The sequence below is a fragment of the Rutilus rutilus genome (genome assembly GCF_951802725.1).
Source record: "Rutilus rutilus genome assembly, chromosome: 16".
Lineage (NCBI taxonomy): Eukaryota > Metazoa > Chordata > Actinopteri > Cypriniformes > Leuciscidae > Rutilus > Rutilus rutilus.
In genome coordinates this window covers 6736685-6759228 of record NC_140224.1, presented here as the reverse complement: position 1 = coordinate 6759228, position 22544 = coordinate 6736685, and the positions used below count along the sequence as shown (strand labels likewise).

The 22544-nt window shown below is 38.8% G+C and overlaps 1 protein-coding gene across 2 annotated transcripts in view; it reads left to right on the top strand.

The window, feature by feature from the left end:
• Positions 1-22544, top strand: part of LOC311305984 (protocadherin-15-like) — a 228887-nt gene that overhangs the window by 91745 nt on the left and 114598 nt on the right. For both annotated transcript variants that reach the window (XM_084434059.1, XM_084434058.1), the window contains exons 14-18: positions 5447-5596; positions 7290-7483; positions 12246-12378; positions 13372-13451; positions 17968-18061. In XM_084434059.1, the coding sequence (XP_084290185.1) occupies positions 5447-5596; positions 7290-7483; positions 12246-12378; positions 13372-13451; positions 17968-18061 (651 nt within the window). The remainder of the gene's footprint in view (positions 1-5446; positions 5597-7289; positions 7484-12245; positions 12379-13371; positions 13452-17967; positions 18062-22544) is intronic.

Genomic DNA, 22544 nt, shown 5'->3' with positions numbered 1-22544 from the left:
GAAGTAACCGTTGGACTAAAACAGTATTGATCAAATTGCATCATTAAGCTCATGTTTTCCTTAGTTTTGCACAGTTTAGCACATATCCTGTAAAGTTTACTCCACTTGATAGCGTGCTTGAACTCAGGCAGTCAACACATGCATGCAAGAAAGATTCATTCTTGTCCAGTGTCTGCGTTATTTCTCTCCAAATCTTATGAGCGATAAAAAAATGTCTTTGTACTTTTCTATTATCCAGTAGTTTGTCGTTGTTCTGTCTCCTCTGCTTCTTTTTCAACTGTGAAACAACTGCCTTATGAACAAACTAATTAGTGAAAAAAATGCATACGTGCATATAGATTATATGACAGTATGCACTTTCGTCAAGATTAATTGTCACAATACACATTGTTTCAAAGAAGCTTTGTAATATCTTCATGCCTTTTGAGATATGCTATATATTATATATCACTATAAGTGAGTATACTCCATGTTTGTGGATAAAGTTTGTAAACATTTTGCAATGGTATTTTCAGCAGTGATTTGCTATATACTGTAGTATTTATTGCTTTACATAAGTATACTGAATGTATGCAAGTAAGTAATATGTACTATATATCCAACTTTTAATATATTCCTGGGTGGTAATGTAGTAAAAATTTTTTGACGATATAACAATCAAGAAGTTGAAATGTGAGATGTACAGTGTGTAAAAAGCAATGTATCCGGTGGGTTTTTCACTAGGCATTTCTCAACATGTTTTCCCCGTTGAAAAGACCTTCGTGCCTGATTCTATAGGAGTGTATAATTACGGTATGAGAAGACTAAATTGTGGAGAGGTCACAGACTGAATGCTGATTCTCAGTCAGACGTGCGTTAAGGTTGGCTCGTGGGACGTGTGCTGTGGGACTTAACATTCACTGCACTCCACCTCACTCCTGCCGAATTCATTCAGAAACTGAAACCAGCTGGTCTCGTCTAAGGGAACAGAAGAGTCCGGGTCCCGCTGGTGATGTTACTGTGCCGTGTTAGGCTTGTGTATCACATACAAATGGCTGCTTAGAGATGCCATTATCTGTTTTGCGACAAGATGAACTTTGTTTGCCGAAGCTGTGGAATATCAAGTATCTCATTTGTCCTGTCTTTGAAGCATTGTTTTCACTCATTTAAATGAGTCTGTAGGGCAATGTTGATCTATCCATGATGCGGTAAATTTGTAGGAAAGTGTTCCCTGAAATTAATTTTGTTTAGGTCCTTCATCGATGAATTGTGCCAGCAGCCATATCACCCTCTAGCCCAAGACTGGTTGCCCACTGAAGCTAAGCAGGGTTGAGCCTGGTTAGTACCTGGATGGGAGAGCTCCTGAGAAAACCAGGTTGCTGCTGGAAGAGGTGTTAGTGAGACCAGCAGGGGGCGCTCACCCTGTGGTCTGTGTGGGTCCTAACGCCCCAGTATAGTGACGGGGACACTATACTGTCAAAGAGCACCGTCCTTCGGATGAGACGTTAAACCGAGGTCCTGACTATCTGTGGTCATTAAAAATCCCATGGCATTTCTCGTAAAGAGTAGGGGTGTAACCCCGGAGTCCTGGCCACATTCCCTCCATTGGCCTTTGCCAAACATGTCCTCCTAATAATCCCCATCCACTGAATTGGCTCTATCACTCTCTCTCCTCTCTCCACTATAGCTGGTGTGTGGTGAGCGCACTGGCGCCGTTGTACTGTGGCTGCCGTCGTATCATCCAAGTGGATGCTGCATACTGGTGGTGGTTGAGGAGAGACCCCGACATGATTGTAAAGCGCTTTGGGTGTACAGTAGTACATATGAAAGCGCTATATAAATGCCTCATTCTATTCAATTCTTCTAATTATCGTGTTTCAAAGCGAACCCTTAATAAAATTTACTGTGGTGACAATAGTTTCTGCCAAAAAAAACACTGTCAATACACTATCAGTAAGTACTGTCATAAAAAACGGAAAAAAAAACGATGTTGTTATAATTTGTGAAAAAACTATGCAAAACAAGCTGCCAAAAATGCTACGTTGTTAGCATGCTGTGATGGAAGTTCTTAGTGGCTTGTGACATTGAGGTTGCTGAAGTGTTGTTAGGTAGTTACTAGGGTGTTGATGGTGGCTGCTTAAGCCCAAATTATACTTGAATGTCTACTCTAGAACACAATGTCTACTCACGCACAAACATGCGTGGGGAGAAAAATCCGGAGACCTATACAATACAAAACACAAAACTAGATATTTTGAACACCCGGTAGAAAATATATACATCAATAATTAATCATACTTACAGGTTGTGATTCTGAGGAGCAAGCTGGTCCAAATAAACTGGGTACTGACTCATCTTTCAAGAGCAAGCATTTTGCGAATCCCGCGTTGAACTCTGAGATTTGAGAAGCAGTCGTCAGTAAAATGAAGTGTTTGAAGGCGGGTCAAGTTGTTGGCGGGTGTAAAACGTACAACATACATACTGTAGGTGGGAATTATGCGATTGTCTTTTCTAGTGACGTAGAATCCTCACGCAGTAGGATTTGAAACACAAACAACGCGTATTGGCGGTCCAGAGTCGATTCTTTCTTTTGGGAGACAATAGCTTTATTTATCATGCACTTTTGACTTTACAACTTTGCAGAACGTTTACAATCACAAACAGCTATATTATACACTATATGAAAGGGAATATCAATATTACTTGGTCTTAACATCTGATGCCTTGAAGCAAGTGGTGCTGCTGGAGTTGACCCTTCCCTGGAAAGAGCGGATAGCCCGCGAGTGGAAGAGGGCTAAGTACCTCGAGCTGGTGGAGGCTTGCACAGGAAACGGGTGGAGGGGCCGCTGTGAACCTATTGAGGTGGGATGCAGGGTATTTCCAGGGCAGTCTCTTCACCGGGCACTCAGGCTCCTTGGTATTAGAGGTTTCCAACTGAGAAAAGCCACCAGAAAAGGCGCTCACGGGTGTCTGTGGATCAAAAGGGGAGACCCATGGTGTAGCACGCTGCTTGGAAACAAACCGGAGACTGATCACCCCTGGTTGGGTCGCCCAGGTGAGGGTATCTGATGATCGAAGACACGGAACACCCTATGAACCTGGGTTCATCACTGAGGATGTGTCTAAGCCGCGCCGCAACATCTAGATGTAGATGGTGCTTCTTCAACCTTCTAACTGATTGGTAGTGTATAACCTACTGTATTGTTCATGCTTACCCTAGTATACAAACAGCCCCCCTGAGCCCCCCTAATATTGAAATCCTAGAATTGCCCCTGGACAGCACTGAGAACCAAGTGTCTGAGTGCAAACGCACATGAGCTTCATTGGCTTCCTGCGAACAACATCTACTTTGACCCGCTCTCAAACACTGTAGTAGTAGCTGAGGCCTGGAAGAGTTTGGTTTGTGTTGTAAGCATGTCGAAAAGACGCTGTTTTCTGCATTGTAAAAGCCATCCACTTTGCATGCTCTTCCAAAAGAATGGGATGAGGGCTCAAGCTCGAATTGATACGGTAAGACCAACGCCAGTGTTACTGTTCGGATCACTGTGTATACGAGTGCCGAGTGCGCTGTAAGCAGTAGACCTATCACAACAGACTGGGCCATCTGACCAACCAGAGCAGAGTAGGCTCTCGAAAAGGAGGGGTTTAGAAAGACCGAATCCTCTGTCGAACCGTTTCAGACACTGTGAGAAAAGAAGTGATGTTGCAATGTATATTATGAGAAAAGTTTTTACTTTGGATGAATTTAAACCTATTGTAGGAGACCTTCAAAACAAAGTTAGGAACCTTTAAAGGGACAATGTGTAGGAATTTCTCCCATCTAGTGGTGAAATTGTATTTTTGCATTCAAACGAATACTGCTCTCCAGCGCCTCGCTTTTTCAAATGCGCGTTGCATCTACGGTAGCCGTTACGTACCATAAAGCTATGACAGGATGTCTTTTAATAGCACTTCATCGAGTTATACTGTCTGTCTATATAATAAAGTACACAACCAAGCAATGAAAAAAAGCTTGTAATTAAGACCGTAACATTGACTTACCTGTCGAGAAGAAAGCAGGCAACTTCAGCGTCCCTTTTGAAAGCTTTCTCCTGCATTAGCTCTTTCCACCTGGAAAAAGCTATCCCGACATTAACCCTTGTTTTTTGTAATCTCCGGTCACGTTTCGTTTTTACGGTCTACTTTGGACTTTTTCGACGACGAGGACTCCTTATCCTGTGACTAACCGTACAGTGCAGCCTTTTAAACTTGCCGCGGCAGTGACAAGCGCCTCTCAACTGCTCTGCTCCTCCGCTTCTGCTGGTTTCAGTCACGTGACGCTGGTTCTGAACGAAAACGCGTTGTGGAAACGCGTTGGCCTAGTACTTTTTGTCCCTCTCTGCTATTATAGTTTTTCAAGATGGCGGAACTACATGGAAGCCTCCGTGGACCTACCCGTCCCATGTATATAAAGATAATAAATTCTTCGTTTACGAGGATAAGTCAGATAATTAGCAGAGGTATTTGTACACCATTGAGGACATATTTAAGAATAAAAATATTGATTTTAGATAATAAAATACCTAAAAAACTACACATTGTCCCTTTAAGATAGCATTTAAATTCATAATGTTATACTATCCTGCACTTTCCAGTTTGCATATTCACAAATATTCACTGTGTACTGTAAATAAAAATAGGATTACCTTTTCTTTGAAAAATTATGATTCTTAGTCCACACAGATAGACTGTACTGTTGGTTACAGTGTTTACTTCCAGTGTAACTGACTTCTTTATTTGTAAAAAAATACTGTAACGGGATCTAATAATCAAGTTCAAATAATTTCTTAAATTTTTTTTGTTAATGTTATGAAATACTCTAAATTGCAGAAATGATGCACATGTTATTTACTATCTTTAAATCAAATAGTGTGATATCATATAGGCCTATATCGGCATTCATATAAAAAAAAAAAAAACATCATCGACTACCAATTATCAACATGTTTTTATTTTTTTGTGTTGTCTTTTATTCATAATATTTGACTTCACTACATCCTTTTTTGCTCGAGCTTCTGCTTTTTTATTCCGTGTGGAGGTTGACAAAAACACTTCACCCTTCTCACAGCACAGTCTACAACCTCTCTGTGATATGCCATTAGTCTAGTTGACAGCTAGTGAGGCAGTTGGGAGTACCGCCAATGGACTGTTCTCTCTACACAAGAGCTTTCATTTGAATAATTTGGCTTGGCCTATGCTATCACAATAAGAAAAGGGAAAATGTGAAAATGTTATGTCACAGTATATGTTTGCTGATGTGTAATTAGCAGCAATGTTTAAATTTTGCTTTAAGCCTTTCCTTTCTCAAATGGCTGATTTTCAGTGATTCATCTGTGCACAATGTCCAATTATGAAATTAAAAAGCAAATGTGGTTCTTATCAATGCCTTTCTCTGCCTCACGGTTTTATTACTTGCCTGTGTCTGTAGATGATTGCCTCAGATGGAGTTCAGGAGAGCTCTCCAGTCACTGTTAATATAACTGTGATTGATGCCAATGACAACACACCCACCTTCCCCAACGTCTCCTACAGTGTGAATGTTTACACAGACATGCAGCCTGGGGACACAGTCTTACAGGTAATCATTAAGTTATGCTTTTACTGCAATAAAACCACTTTCTTTATTAGCATTTCGACTTGTTTTCCAAGGAAGACATCTAAGCATCCTCTAGTTTAACTCCAACCCTGATAAAAACTCACCTGCCTGTAGCTTTAGTAATCCTAAAGACATTGTTCTGGTGTGTTTGATTAGGGATGGTAGACAATGGCCCACCAGGACCGAAGATGTCCATCCCTGATCTAAAAATAATTTACTTTTAGCCTCATTTTAAGAAATTTTTATTTTATTTTGTGCTTTATTTATACAGCCAGAAAAAAATAACCATGGATATATTCTCTGAAAATATCCATAATCTTAATATTTTACTAAATTTGTCTTCTACGTTGATCTTGTGTTAGTGATGTTTAGATATGTTTCCTGGAAAACAAGACTAAATGTTTTTTTTTGGTTTTTCAAATTAATCCACTCATTTGAATTAATAGCTGTAGTTCCCACATTTATGAGGGGCTTATTGCTAGAATAATTGCTCAGATCTCGGTTTAATCTTTGTCTTAACCGGAATTTTCTTTTGAAATGTGTGCATAAGTGATACTCTTTGCTATCAGGACATGAGCAGAGCGCAGATTTGCTCTGACATCTGACAAGATTAACCCCTTAAGTCAAAATTAAAAAGTGCAAGTTATATCATCTAAAAGGTTAACTGCTACAGTGTATGCTTGTAGTTGTCACTTTATAAAGGTTCTGAAATTAATCCTTATCTCTCTGTCTGAAGAATCAGTGAGTCGAAAACATCAATGCTACATGGTATTAGTGTAATTCTCACAAAATATGTCTGGGTCACATTTCGTATTTAATAAAAAAATAAATAAAAAAAAAATCTGCATAAAGAGTAATCTTCTTAATATTTATGCATACAGTATATAATTGTTTTTTTGTGTGCATATTTTTGTTATGCATATTTTTTTCATTTGTAATTCTCATTATTGTATTACAGTAATTATAGTAATTTTACTATTATTATTATTATTATTAAATTTCCATCTATATAAGTATTTACGTTTTTGTTAATTATGTATTACTGTATAAATTAAAGACAATCAATACGACCCTGAGGCATAAATATTAAATACATACTTAAATACAATTTATATATCATAAAATATATATATATATATATATATTTTTTTTTTTTTGCATTATGGTAATTCAAATTTAGATGCGAAATATGATTAATTGTCATAAAAAATGTTTGAATGGATGTATGTATGTATGTACTGTATGTGTGTATGTATGTATGTATGTATGTATGTATGTATGTATGTATGTATATATGTATGTATGTGTATGTATGAATAAATTAATCAATTAATAAATGAATGAATGAATGAATGAATGAATGAATGAATGAATGAATGAATGAATGAACGAACGAACGAACGAACGAACGAATCACTAGTAGTGAACTTCTGCACAAAAAAAAAAAAAAACCTGTGCCATTATTCACAAACCACCAACAATCAGTGTTGCCAGGTGCTGAATGTGCTGAAATATTAAATCTGAATATTTTATTGAATCTGGCAAACATGACCCGGTTCTGGACATGTACTTGACAGGTTTCATGATTCAAAAGCTTGGACAGTGATGAACGTGAATAAGCGCCTTTGCAGCTCCTTTCTGAAGTAACGGCACCAATTCATTTTTTTTTTTTTAGCTGACAGCAGTGGATGCTGATGAGGGTCCCAACGGGTTGGTGAGCTACAAAATCTTGGCGGGTGATCAGGGACACTTCACCATCAATGACTGTACAGGAGTGATCACCGTGCCGCCCAGTGTCAACCTGACCGTGGGCCGCTCCTACGCCCTCACCGTTAGGGCCTCCGACAACGGCCCTGTGTCCCAGAGGAGGTAAATCAACTGAAAACCCAATGAGGGTTGAAAAGGAGTGTCCCTCTCACTCTCTAACAGAAGATTCAACCTCACATGCCCAGTTTTAGATCAATACAGTGCCACATGGTGACAAATTTTGCTTCGGAAATATCTCTGAGAACACGATATTGGCCCCTGCTCTTGTCCATCTGACACTTGGAAGAGCGGAAATTAAGGGCTTTTCACTCTAATTGCCACTACCTTCCCTCTTGTCCAATTCATACCAGCCGCTGCCCTCTGTAATTCTTGCTGACCGCTGGATCAATACAGCGGAATGAAGCAGAAATAGAACGAGTGCAAGCGAAGTTCAGGAAATGCATTGTTTCACTTTGCTGTTCGCGAACTAGTTTAAGAGCCTTTAATATACACAACAAATCAACAGATCCTAAACTTGGAAGTTCTTCTCCACAGAGTTATACTGGTAACACTTTTATTTCGATAGTCCACTTTAGACATTCTACTAACTATAAGTAACTTTGCAACTACATGTCAACTAACTGTCATTAAAGTGTTAGTTGACTGTATGCTTAATATCTGCCAACACTTTATTTTGATGGTCCCCCAACAGATATTCTACTGGCTATAAGTAACTTGGCAACTACAAGTCAACGTATTCTACTTACCCGAACCCTAACATCTGACAGTCTACTACAGTCTACTAATAATCTAATGAGAGTTAGTTGACATGTAGTTGCAAAGATACTTATAGTTAGTAGAATGTCTAATGTGGACTATCGAAATAAAGTGGAACCATAATACTTGGTTAGAACTGTGTTTCCACTTATTGAGGTACACTTTATTTACAAGTGTTCCCACTTAATTAGGTCATTTGATGGAGTTTTTCGGTTCCTTGCCACTGTTGCCTTTGGCTTGCTCAGTTGGGGATATTCTGGGGATATTTAATCTGATTTTATCAATCAATAAATTCCACTAGAAACAAACCTTGTTGTATTATTTTAATTTAATACTGTGAAGCTGCTTTGATACAATCTGTATTGTGAAAAGCGCTATACAAATATACTTGACTTGACTTTATCGAGGCCTAAAATTAAGATTTATGTATTTGAATTGACAACACTTTATTTTGATGGTCCCTTTTGAACATTCTGTTGACTATAAGTAGCTTTGCAGCTACATGTCAACTAACTCTCATTAGAGTATTAGTAGACTCTCTGCTTCATATCTGCTAACACTTTATTTTGATGGTCCTCCAACAGACATTCTACTGACTATAAGTAACTTTGCAACTACATGTCAACTTATTCTAACCATAACCCTAGCCTGACTACGTCAGACTTCCTACTTCCGCTAATTTCATTTCGCTCCTGTAGTCAGTCTGAGATAGCAGCCTATCTTTCAGTTTTCCACCGGCCTTCAGACGGCCGGCCAATCAACGAACAGAGGGCGGGCTGAGAGCCGTGACGTAGACGCTGATTGTACCGTGGATGCGTAGATTTACTTCACATAATCTGCAAAAGTCGTTCACAGCCATGTTCACTCCGGTATTTCGCTCGATGGTTTAGTTTTTGCATCATACATGCGTTTACAGTGGAAGTTAGATGCGGCTGAGCATGCGCATAACACACGCCATAACCAAACGTTATGTGATTGGCTTACGGGTAACCAATGATTTTAAACTTCAGACAAGCGCCCCCCCGCGAGAGAGAAAACACTTCTCTATTATGCTATTCCAGACTCTGTCTACGAAGCAAAGTGAAGTAGCAGAGTCTGGTATTACCAGGCTACCATAACCCTACCAGTCTACTAATACTCTACTAACACTTCAGTGAGAGCTAGTAGACATGTAGGTGCAACGTTACTTATAGTCAGCAGAATGTGTTAAAGGAACCATCAAAATGAAGTGAAACCAAATTTTCCTTTCCTTTGGATTACACCATTGTAGCATAAACAAATGAGCAAACTGGGAACACTTTGCAATAAGGTTCTATTTGTTACCAATAGTTAATATGAAAGCATTTAATAATCTAACTTAATGTTAATTTTAACATTTACTAATGTTACTTAAGATTATTACAATTTAAAAGTTGTATCTGTTAATATTATTTTAATGGACCTGAGCTAACAGGAACTAACAATGAACAGTTGTTAACAAATACCCATTTATGTATGACTGACAAATGTTCATCACATTACTTTTTTATGTGAACACTTATGTAAAAACTGTGTAATCTTAACAGATGGACAAGTCAAAAACATGAAACTTTAGACTTAAATATATATTTTTGTATTAAAGGCCTTTTGAGTTAAAGGCAGCAGGTGTGCTATTAGATGTGTTGGACAGATGGTGGTTGAGCTTGTGAGAACCAGAGAGTTATTTTCATCCTTTATCTTCCCATTTTAAAATTTTATGAGACCGCTGGCATCAAATCCACCATATTGGAAAGTTTCCAAATAGAATTATCCCCAGTCCAATTTGCTTCAACCACAGCTCCACACACGTTTGATGAGTGCCTTGTAGGGGTGGCACGGTTTACAAAACCCACGGTTCGGTTCGTATCACGGTTTTAGGGTCACGGTTTTCGGTTCTGTACGGTTCTTGTTGTTATTTTTTCTTTTAATCTTTAACACTCCAAAAATTTACTTCATCATATGATATATAGCTTAATTATCTAATTATTAATTAATTTATTTCATAAATGGGGCATGTTTGCAAAACGCAGCTTCTCATTTCCCATTTCGAAGTAATATAGTGAGTGAGCGGTCACCGTGAGGAAACTTTCAGTGGCCCTGGAGGTCCATCCATCTGTAGTGAGAGCTACGTGGGCTGTGTCGGACAGTTCTTTGTCAATTTCTCCTCGTGTCTCGTCATCATAGGCGTAATTTGCGGGTGGGACATGTACCAGGGTCGATATCTCGCGGCACGGATGTACCAATACAAATAAATAAAACATCTCCAGGTAACTAGCAAATTATTCGTTTCGTTCGTTTGTTAAATAAAAAGCAATCTAGCGCTGAAATGTGTTTTTTTTAATCAAGTGATCAAAGTGCTCGTTGCCGCTGCGATCAGTGGCGCTGATACAGTGTTCACTCGGACGCGCGCTTCAATCCGTTGAGGAGACTGTCTATTCGTTCCAGTGAAATCACAAAACAAAATTCACACAAATCTGTCCCTGCTTGATATACAACCACTGATAAACATAATCGGTTTTGATGAAAAAGAAAAAAAATATATACACTGTAAAAAATTTGTAACACTCCCAAATCAAAAATTTCAATTGACCGATAACATCTAAATTTTTCAATTGGCCCAAGTGAAATTCTGTAAATTCTAAAATTAAATGTACAGATTTTCACTTGGGCCAATTGAAAAATTTAGATGTTATCGGTCAATTGAAATTTTTGATTTGGGAGTGTTACAAATTTTTTACAGTGTATACGAGTGCGGATTAGAACTCAGATCCTATGACACGCTTGGAAAGAGTTCTGCCACTGGACCATTAAAGTACATACGTGAAACAGTCGATCTATGTATTTATTCACGTGAAAAAACAACAAATAGTGGAGCAGATCTCATTAAATGTCTAAGTAAACCCAGTGTACTATTTAAATCGATTGCTGGACATCATAATGTTATTCTACATACATCTGATTTATGATTTAGCATTGTATTAGCACGGGCACGAGGCTACATTGCGCATGCGTCGAACCGTGTGACGCACACACGCACCGAACCGAGAAAAGCGAACCGAACGGTTCGGATGTTTTTTCATGTACCGTGCCACCCCTAGTGCCTTGATACAATGTGTCATAAAATAATGACAGTACATGGTTGGGTTTTCACTAAACATCCAGAAAACAACCTAAGCAATTGGACTGCTATTGTTAGCTAGACTTAAAAGTGTTCAGATCTGGAAGGAAGCTTGGTGATATCTTTTGTCAAAAGACAGAAAATCCATATCAGAGCCCATACAGGAAATGCTGCATTTGCTCAATCGAAAGCATCTGATTACATCTCTTCATTACTGCAGAAAGTATGTTTGAATCGTCTTTCAGTTAGTAAAACTGAAACCAAGAGAAAACAATGTTTACAATAATGTACTTACAATGGAAGTCAAGGGAGAACAGTTTGTCAAAAACATTTCTGTGATGCATTCATAAAGATTAGAAAACTCTTATACAAATAAATGTATATGTAACAGATAGTAAGAGTGGGTAAACCTCACTCCCCTGACCTCAAGAGGTGCACTGGCAACTGATACTGCGGTCTTTGGCATCCTTGTTAGTGCTCCCACCTCACATGTCCGAAACACCAGTTCAAAATCCCACTCAGAACAATGCTAGTACTGGAAGGGTAACATTGGGTGGGAGTGAGGTTTAGGGGAGCGACTGTAACAGAGTCCTCAAGTGGCGCATTAGTGACTGACTGACTATTTATTTATACTTTCATCCCTTGTAGGTAAATGTGTTGCCTTATAGTTGGGCCAAAAGATGGTTTCTTAGAAGGCAGCATAATTATAGAATCTCTATTTGTTTTGCAACAGGAGTGTCTGTGGTGCCTTACAATGGTGCCTATTTTATTAGATCACTATATTTTGGAACAAAGCCATAGTATTTCCAGGAAATTATATGTTGAAACTCCATTCCTGATTGTTTTGTGGCTGGTCAGGCATAGTTGGTAACTGGAGGGGAAGCATAAGCTATCATGTCATACCTCTGAGTGAGTCACTTAATACGTCTGTCTAATAAAGGAATATAAACTCTATTCCTTTTGATTCTTCAGAAGTTCCATCACTACGGTGTATATCGAAGTGCTGCCCCCCAACAACCAGAGCCCTCCCCGTTTCCCTCAGCTCATATACAGCCTGGAGATCAATGAGGCCATGAGGACTGGAGCCACACTGCTCAACATACAGGTGACTTCCCCATCAGCTCCATTGGTGATTAAAGGGATCGTTCACCCAAAAGAGGAACATTCTGTCATCATTTACTCACCAATTGTTGTATCAAACCTGAATGAGTTTCTTTCTTTTGGTGAACTCAAAATAAGATATTTTAAATAATGTTGGTAACCAAACAGTTGATGTCATTCACATGTCATTCACTTCCAAAGTATTTTTTACCTGTTTGGAACAACTTGAGGGTGAGTAAATGACAACTGAATTTTCATTTTCGGGTGATCTGTCTCTTTAAGCTACTCTCATTAGGATCTTGTTTAAACAAGAATGTGTTGAATGCATTGAATGATGCATTTTTGGTTCATGATTCTTTGATAAATAGAAAGTTCAAAATAACAACATTTATTTCAAATATAAATCCTTTGTAACATTATAAATGTCTTTACTGACAAGTATTGTGTCCTTGCAGAAAAAGATTTATTTTATTATTTTCTTATATTTATTTCATTTATTTTAAAAACTTTGATATTGATAATAAATGTTTCTTGAGCTGCAGATCAGCATATTAGAATCTTTTTTCAAGGATCATGTGACACTGAAGACTGGAACAATGATGCTGAAATTCCAGCTTTGCCATCACAGGAATAAATTATATTTTAAATTATAATAAAATGGAAAACAGTTTTTTTTTTTTTATCAGATAATTGCAGCTTTTGTGAGCGTACTTTTAAAACATGAAAAAAATCCAAAATTATTCAAAACTTTTCACCATTTATATAAATATATCCACATACATTATCACCTAAACATTGATGTTGAAAAAAAAAATCTATATATCTGACAGCAAAACAAACTATATATTGTATTTAGGCATCTAACTTATATATATATGCCCAAATACAGTATATATTTAATATTTTGCTGTCAGAGGTTTCGTGATGACGAAGTATGGCGGTTGAGTCTTTCTGAGCGTAATTGAATTAACACACAATCGCTTTCTGTCATTTGCAGGCAACCGACCGTGAAAGAGATCCCATTACATATACCATCCCGAGAGGAGATCCAAACAACGTCTTTGAAGTCTCCCAAACGTAAGCTGGCTTTAAAGGCCGGAAAAAAGGCTGCTCTGCCAAAATCTATCGTTTCTGGCTTTGAATAAGCAAAAAATGATGTCTCAATTGTGATACAGGCACTGACTTTAATTTGCTTTGCACTCACACAGAAAAATACAGAGAAACAAAAGCGTATTCTCTTTGAAATATTTGTGTCTTGGTTAGCCACGTCCTAGTATGCACTGGATTCAGATTACATTCTGACACAAACATGATGCATAATTAATAAGAACCGATGAAAATATGAAATCCTCCATTTCAAATAGCAGCTTAAGACATTTCAGGTTTTGCTTGCAGCGAAGGACCGATAGCCCTTAAATGTTTTTAGAGCAAATCCTCAGATGCATTTTATTTGATTTAGCACTCAGTAAAACGAGTAAACAACATTAAGTGATGATAGTGGCTGATATCTCACACTCTCTTTCTTTAGTAATGCATTTAGTAAAGCATGTTATAGTCCGTAGTGTGGAGGGTACCAAAGGGTAGTTCAGTCATTGCCTGGAGCAAAGTTTCTGATCCTGTTCTCCAGTTATTTAAGCAAGATACTGTTTCACAACCATACACTTCTAATGAACTGTTACTGTTCTTTCAATAAGCAGAATAGAACTAATGTGGCTTGATTTCTTGCTTTAACTACCTGTGCTTATCTCTCACGGTTACAGCCCCTTCCCTTCCTCTCCTCCTTCCCACAATGCCTTCTGCTCCCTGCAGAGTTTACGTTAGAGCTGTCTGTAAGAGGGGATTGTGTAACTGTGGAGCCTAGAAAAGTCTGGCTGGAGGGTGAATATGATAATATAAAGTGTATGTTTAAAAAGCACAGTCATTGGGGTTGAAAGTGTGGGGTTAACCTTTCATAAAGTAAGTGAAATGAAAATTTAAAAGTGGAATTATTCAGGTAAGTTCAAAATGACTGTGATAGATTTTCAAGCGGAAGGGATGTAAGCGTTTTAAATGGATTTTATATATTCTCTATTTAGCTTAGGCTCACCTACTTTATTTTGGAAACCAGATATGTCTGATAACTTTTACATAAAGCACGATAGATTAGATCTTCGAGCTTTGTGTCTTCGGGGTTAAGACACTTAATAGCATGTTGTTTCATGGGGGCCGTCTTTGTAACTTAAAAGGATCATATCACACTTAAAAAATAAATACATAAAATAATAATAATTATTATTTTATTTTCTTCCCTGAAGTCCACTTCTAAAATTGTAATTGTTTTTGGCACCTTTTTTATTGTTATTTTATCACTTACCCTTTAATTAACTCTTTCCCTACCATTGGTGAGATTTTGTGTAATTTAAGAAACAACGCTTCCCCGCCATTGACATGTTTTTTCAGCAATCCGTGTTTTCACTGTTATACAGTAGGTGGCGCTATTATGCATATACTTAAATAGTACGGAATCTCCAGATCCAAAAACAAGCGAAGAAGATCTGTGTAAACCAGAAGAAGTGAATAGAAGCTGCTTACAATGCTGCGTTCCAGTCCACTTTTAGACACGCACTTGCAAACTTCCCTAAGCACCTCCCCTCGGGGGAATCCCCGCCGCCATTTTGAAGTGCGTGTTAGATGGGAAGTTTAGATGGACAGACCCTCGTTCCCTCGATTTTGACCGAGGGAGCGAGTCTACTTCATATGTACACTTCAGGCACCTATATGTCCCACAATGCAGTACGATTGTGACGTCACCACAGATCTCGTCTAATCACCTCCACAACAAATAACTCTATGATATATTAATTCATTTTTTTTTTATTGAAAACAACCCAAACACCATATATACATTTGGATGCTGCATTAAACAAATTCTTAAAGGGAAAAAAAATGTAAATAATAAATCAACTCCATAGCTGATTCCAAGTGATCAAGGGCTTAGGACGTTCCAATTCAGCCCATTGCAGTTTCCGCCAGTAGTGGGCACTCGCAATGACGTACATCCGAGTGAACGAGACGGAGGGAAGTTAGCAAGCGAAGGGCATGACTATTTTGGACTGGAACGCAGCCCAAGTAAGCAAACGTAGGGAGACCAGCACATGCAAGAAAAAAAGGTAAACCAAGGGAACGAAATAGTAAATCGTGCGCACAATTTAGTGAATCGAGGGAATGAATTTGTAAATTGCGCGTGCATGTCATGTGCGGGGCTCCGTACAAACGTGATCACCAAAGCATATAATCAAAACCGAATTACATTGCAGCATTCATAAAACAATCTGGACTGAAATGTTACATTCAAACTGTTACAAGATTACTGAAATGATCATAGACATTGTTAAAAATGAAACCGTTGGGATTCCTCAGAAGGATATGCAGAGCTGTAGGTGCTACACACAGCCAGGAAAAGCAGTTTAGCAGATTTTTCTGCATAGTGTAAAGGGTGTTCGGCATGTCATATTTATTTTGCTTCAATGTGACAAGTTTCTGTCATTATTGATGTGTGACTGTGGGGAATCTTGCATTTATGTGCATTTATTCAAATGTATTCTGCCTGACGTAAGAGAGTTGCAAAAGTAACTTTAAAACAAATCTTTTTTTTTAACTTTAGTTTCGATTGAGGAGGAAGTTTTGCGTTCTAAAAGTTACAGTATATTTTCATATTACAAAAATTTTACATATTAAGAAAATTTGATTCAGGGCCTCTTTAGTCTGTGGCGACATCATGACAAATCACAACAAATTCCAAGTCTTGTGACTATAAGTATCATACGGTTCACTTTTAGGTATTCATAAAACCCCAGATATAAATGCATTTCCATAACCAGCTCGTCTGGTTTGGTCTATCTTTGCAGCTGCAGTCTATAATAACAGTAATAAACTCTGTGTTCCCTGGTTATCATTCCAATTGATGCTGTTCAGTAGGGCATCGTCTGCACGTCTAAAAGCATACGTGCACCATGCATGCATGCTTTTTTTTGGTGTGCAGACTTTGCTTTGCAGTGAATGTGTTATGAATATACATGAGGTCCTCTGGAGACTTGGAGATTCTGCATGACTGTCAGCGGTTGTGTCCAGCCTTTTTACAGATCCTCTGTGGGTTTTGGGACAGTTTGCGTCAAGACAGAATGATTGACTGTTTGAAAACATGAAAGGGCAAATTCACTAAATAATTTTCTTTTACAAATGGTATTTCAGCAATGCATCTCATTAATTAAACATTCGCAATCTAATTAAGAAGGCATTAAATGTTCTGAAATATCTGCAACATTTTTTTTCTGCACAAATTAGGCCTGTAATATTTTATTTTAGGTGTGTGTGTGTGTGTGTACTCTTTATATCAAACAAGGCAGCAGTTATTTATCAAATGATAAAAAATAATAATCTTGATGCTTTAATCTTTAATAACAACAAAGTCGATTGCATAAAAGTGTGATGAAATAAGTACCAAATTAGGTCTTATTTTTTATAACTCTATAGATATATATATAAAAAAAAGCTCACTTTTGTAACTTTATTAAGGATTTCTATGCATTTAATTTATACAGTGAAGAATAAATAAACCTAAGCTACCTAAAAAGCACTGTTTATTTCAAATGTATCTTTGTTCTGATGTATTTATATAATTCTCTTGGCCAGCTGAATGTTAAATGGATCAGATTCGTGTTCATTAAAAATTATTTGATGATATCCAGCTGGTATAACTTAATGCATGCGTTTTTTAACTTTCCTAAATGAAAACATGATCAAAACACTGTCTATTTGAATGACAAAACTTTAGATAAGAGAGCAAGTGACAAATATCGGTATCAGATTCGGACAATAATTGTTTGTTAAAATCGGCATCGGCCCCCCAAAAAAATCCTATCAGTGAATCCCTAATGTCTATGCATATTTTTCATTTCCCAAAAAAAAAAAAAAAAAAAAAATGTTCACTTCCCAAACATTTCATTTAATCTAATGTGCCATAAATGCCATAACGCCTACCATGAAGTGTGTATTTATTTATTGATTTATTGATCTATTTGGTTTGTATTGGTATTCGTTGAATAATCAAAGTAACCCGGCCACCAAACAATCCCCCAACTTTCACAATCCTCAGTTTTGTTGTATGGCTCACTCACTGCTATATACGAGTTCTCAATTAAACATGCATTGCCATGCAAACAAAGGTAAATGTGTGAACAAACGCACTGCGTACTAGAACTCATTTGAATGGGGCACAATGTTTCAGTCATGGCTGCTGTCGACTGACAATTAATTCAGTCCTAATCGTCCCCAGGCACACGTAAAATATCCTCAGCCTTTCACGGTGGCGTGAGTCTTGCAAGGAATGAACATATTTGCTGGCCATGTCATTCAGCAGCACATAATTCCATCCATTCCTATATTTGATGAACTAATTTCCGCCGAAAATGATTCACTTTGTCTGGATTTTGGCTGTGGCCTGTTCTGCGTATGACATTTTCCAGTTTTGTTTTCTTAGCACATGGTGTGAATTTTAACACTTTTATCCTTGTTCCACTTGTCCTCAGGTTTACAACACAATCTTTGCTTTCAGGTCTGGGCTATTGTTGCTGGCGAAGACGTTGGACAGAGAGATCGTGGATCACTACACGCTTACTGTCACAGCCTCCGATGGAAAACCAGATGGGGTAAGACTGAAGTCTGTCAATCAATCACACGAAACGCTGCTGTAGAGTGTAGATGCAGTTCAAAAGATCGCAATCGAAACGTCTGCTTAAACGGACATCACACGTAGACGCTGTACAACATGTCAAGCAGAGTCTAGCAGAATCAATCATGTTGAAGCAAAGAAGTGCAGACACAAGAGTTCGAAACGATCATAAAGATGTGCTGGGAATATTGTACAGTCATCTTTAGTACCACAAATCTGTACAGATTTATAGGCTGCATGAATGTTTTTTACACAGTCGTGTATAAATTAGGGAGGCACCGATATATTGGCCAATACATTTTTGTTCTATAAATATACTGTCATTAAAATGTTCATTTTAAAAATACAAAAACATTTTAAAAAAGGTAAACATTCTGAAACATTGAATCAGATCCTATAAATCCCATAATAATTTTATAAAGTTTTACAGTAGTAACAAATAAATATGATATTTTATTATTTGATATGATTAATATTATAATTTTAAATATGATGGTTTCATTATAATCATGGTGATAAATAAGGTGGACACCTAATTTGATAAATTATATTTACCACCTGAATCTAACCATGTCATGTCAACTATTTATTATCATATTAATTATTGCGCCTGTCGCCCCGACAGCAGGGGTGCTTTTACCCCAGTTACCGTACTTTTATATATTCTTCTGTTGTTGAAAATATTTAGCTTTTTTTTACCTTAAACAAAACTAAAAATCAGTAACAACAAGACCTTTGTCTCAAAATATATACATAATCTATAACATTTTAAAAAACATTAAATTAAATTAAAATCAGCGTAGAATCAACTTGCATTGACGATTGCAGGATGGGGGGCTTGTTTAAAAAAAAATGGTTAGTGATGTTTTGTTCACACATCAACAGAAAACAGCATTAGATTAAAAGATTGATCTTGGGATTTAAGAACCCATATCAGTATTGATTCAAATTGAGAAATCGATATTGTTCACCCAGCCCTAGCGTCCACACAGCTGACATGTTTACCTGTTGTAGCACAAAATAGACAGTCAAAATGTGCCATTGAAGAAGCGTCAATTAAAAGTTATTGTTTCGGTCAATACTTTTGGCCCTCCACAACCATTTAGTCTGAAACCGAAAAGTGCAGTTTCAGTCGATAATTTTCAGTTGCCAAAATTTCGGTGCAAGTACTATATATTCGCATTTCGCAATGGTGGACATTTAAATACAGAACGAGCAGTGCGCTGCATTTTTTATGTTGCTAGGCAACCACCGAAACAGCTGTCCTGTCAGTCAAGTAAACGTCAAATCAGCCTTTTTTTTCTTTCTGTTAACATTGTGGTAGTTACGGCTTGTGAAGGCGTTAAGCTCCTGGTAACCCGCGAGAGCACCACAAGTTTATCCTCCATCCTCGCACTCTCCGGGCGTTCAAAGCAACTGTAGCTTTTATCACTACAACGGAAGGCCCGCCTCTCCATTCATTCGATTGGACAGTGAAAAAAAAAAACGTGATGACGTTGGGCGCATCGAGTTGCTTTTTTTTCAACCGCAAAAATGCGAGCCGCGCAGAACGCTCACTGCCATAGGAAAACAATTGAAAAAAGGCGCCTCTCACTGCAAAAAACGCGTAACAGGGCCTAACATTGATTCATTTATGCAACAAATCAGTCAATAATGTGAGTCAATCAAACAAATGATTCCGCCACTCACTGATTTCTGTTTGTTCATTCATTTGTTCATTTGCTCGTTTGTTTGTTCTTTTGTAAAAGTATTTGATTTCCCTTAATGGGGTAAGTTTCCTAGCAGTCGCTAGTGACTCTCCTTTGCACTCCACTCTGACAAAGGGCTCAAAGAGATTGATCTAAATAGAGGAAAATGAGGTGCATCTTACAATGGAGTGATTATGCCGTAATGATGGAGATAAAATGAGCCGAACGGGCTTTTTAATTATGAAGCACCTTCTTTCACTCCATTTTCTCACTGAGCCTATCTTACTGGATGAACCAACAAAGAAAATCTCACTTAGTATTCATCAATAAAAGAAATGCCTGGATTTACAACCCGCTTCAAGGACATGTGATGTGTTCACCTCCAAACTCAAGGATAATCACTTGCCTTCCTCAGGAAGAAAGTGCATAAAGATCCGGCCTTAAGCACAACGGTGTCCATAAATATCCAAACTGTCAAGGTGTTTTTCAGATGGTGGAATTATGTTACACCAGAGTCGCATGTCTTTGCCTTCACCGTCACGTCAGCGTAGCCTTTACAAACAAATGCATGTGATTCCAATACTTTAATAACCCCTAGAATAATTCAAAGCACATCTTAATTGGCAGAATTCTCCGAGCCTTGACGGCTCCTCTTTCCTGACCTGTTGAGAAAGACGTCTCTGCGTGCTTAGCTCATGAAAGTAAGATGAGAAAACAGTGCAGCAGGTTTCATTCCCATCTTCCCATTTACCCACGAGTGTCCCTCCGTGACCTTTCTGCTTCTCTTGCGGATAAGAGCTAAGGGTGAAGTTGAGACATAAGGCTGGGGGAGCAGGTGCGGTTTGGAAGGTTTTTAAAATTCAGTGACCTTTGCTAAACCACCTGGTCATTAGCCAATTCAATAAACTGTCCTTTTTTTCTGAAGAGGAGAGTTGGGGAAATGGGTCCCTTTCTAAGGGCCCTTGGCGACACTCAACGTTTGACCTCTGTGCCTGCTGAGGGCCTACAGGGAGTAGGAGAGATTCGAGCCAGACAGATTCACAGAAACAAAGTCCACAAGAGAGACTTTTTCATCCCCAAACTATGGTTAGAGGAACAGACACAGCCAGACGTCTGTCTTGTGTTCTCATACATTTGACTATTGGCATAAAGTCTTTTTTGTTATCTTTGCATGGATGGGTAAAATTCAGAATTTTGAAAAAAATTGTCTGTCCATCCGTCCAACCATCCATAATCTATCTGTCTGTCCGTCCGTCTCCGTAAATACACTTTTAAAGCAACAGGTTTTAAATTCCGTCCGTCCGTCATTAAAAACTTGTTGCTTTAAAAGTGTATTTAAAGTCCGTCCGTCCAGGCGTTGTCTGTCTGTCTATCTATCCGTCCGTCCGTCCAGCTATTGTCTGTCTGTCTACCTATCCGTTCATCCATCCAGCTATTGTCTGTCTGTCTATCTATCTGTCCGTCCGTCCAGCTATTGTCTGTCTGTCTGTCTATCTATCTGTCTGTCTATCTATCCGTCCGTCCGTCCGTCCAGCTATTGTCTGTCTGTCTACCTATCCGTTCATCCATCCAGCTATTGTCTGTCTGTCTATCTATCTGTCCGTCCGTCCAGCTATTGTCTGTCTGTCTGTCTATCTATCTGTCCGTCCGTCCGTCCTTCCAGCTGTTGTCTGTCTGTCTATCTATCTATCCGTCCGTCCAGCTATTGTCTGTCTGTCTATCTATCCGTCCGTCCGTCCGTCCGTCCGTCCGTCCGTCCAGCTATTGTCTGTCTGTCTATCTATCCGTTCGTCTGTCCAGCTATTGTCTGTCTGTCTATCTATCTGTCCGTCCGTCCAGCTATTGTCTGTCTGTCTGTCTATCTATCTGTCTGTCCGTCCGTCCTTCCAGCTGTTGTCTGTCTGTCTATCTATCCGTCCGTCCAGCTATTGTTTGTCTATCTATCTATCCGTCCGTCCAGCTATTGTCTGTCTGTCTATCTATCCGTCCGTCCGTCCGTCCAGCTATTGTCTGTCTGTCTACCTATCCGTCCGTCCGTCCAGCTATTGTCTGTCTGTCTACCTATCCGTCCGTCCGTCCAGCTATTGTCTGTCTGTCTATCTATCCGTTCGTCTGTCCAGCTATTGTCTGTCTGTCTATCTATCTGTCCGTCCGTCCAGCTATTGTCTGTCTGTCTGTCTATCTATCTGTCTGTCCGTCCGTCCGTCCTTCCAGCTGTTGTCTGTCTGTCTATCTATCCGTCCGTCCAGCTATTGTTTGTCTATCTATCTATCTATCTATCCGTCCGTCCAGCTATTGTCTGTCTGTCTATCTATCCGTCCGTCCGTCCGTCCAGCTATTGTCTGTCTGTCTACCTATCCGTCCGTCCGTCCAGCTATTGTCTGTCTGTCTATCTATCTATCTGTCCGTCCGTCCGTCCGTCCGTCCGTCCAGCTATTGTCTGTCTGTCTATCTATCTGTCTGTCTGTCTGTCCGTCCGTCCGTCCTTCCAGCTGTTGTCTGTCTGTCTATCTATCCATCCGTCCAGCTATTGTCTGTCTATCTATCTATCTGTCCGTCTGTCCAGCTATTGTCTGTCTGTCTATCTATCCGTCCGTCCAGCTATTGTCTGTCTGTCTATCTATCCGTCCGTCCATCCGTCCAGCTATTGTCTGTCTGTCTACCTATCCGTCCGTCCGTCCAGCTATTGTCTGTCTGTCTATCTATCCGTTCGTCTGTCCAGCTATTGTCTGTCTGTCTACCTATCCGTCCGTCCGTCCAGCTATTGTCTGT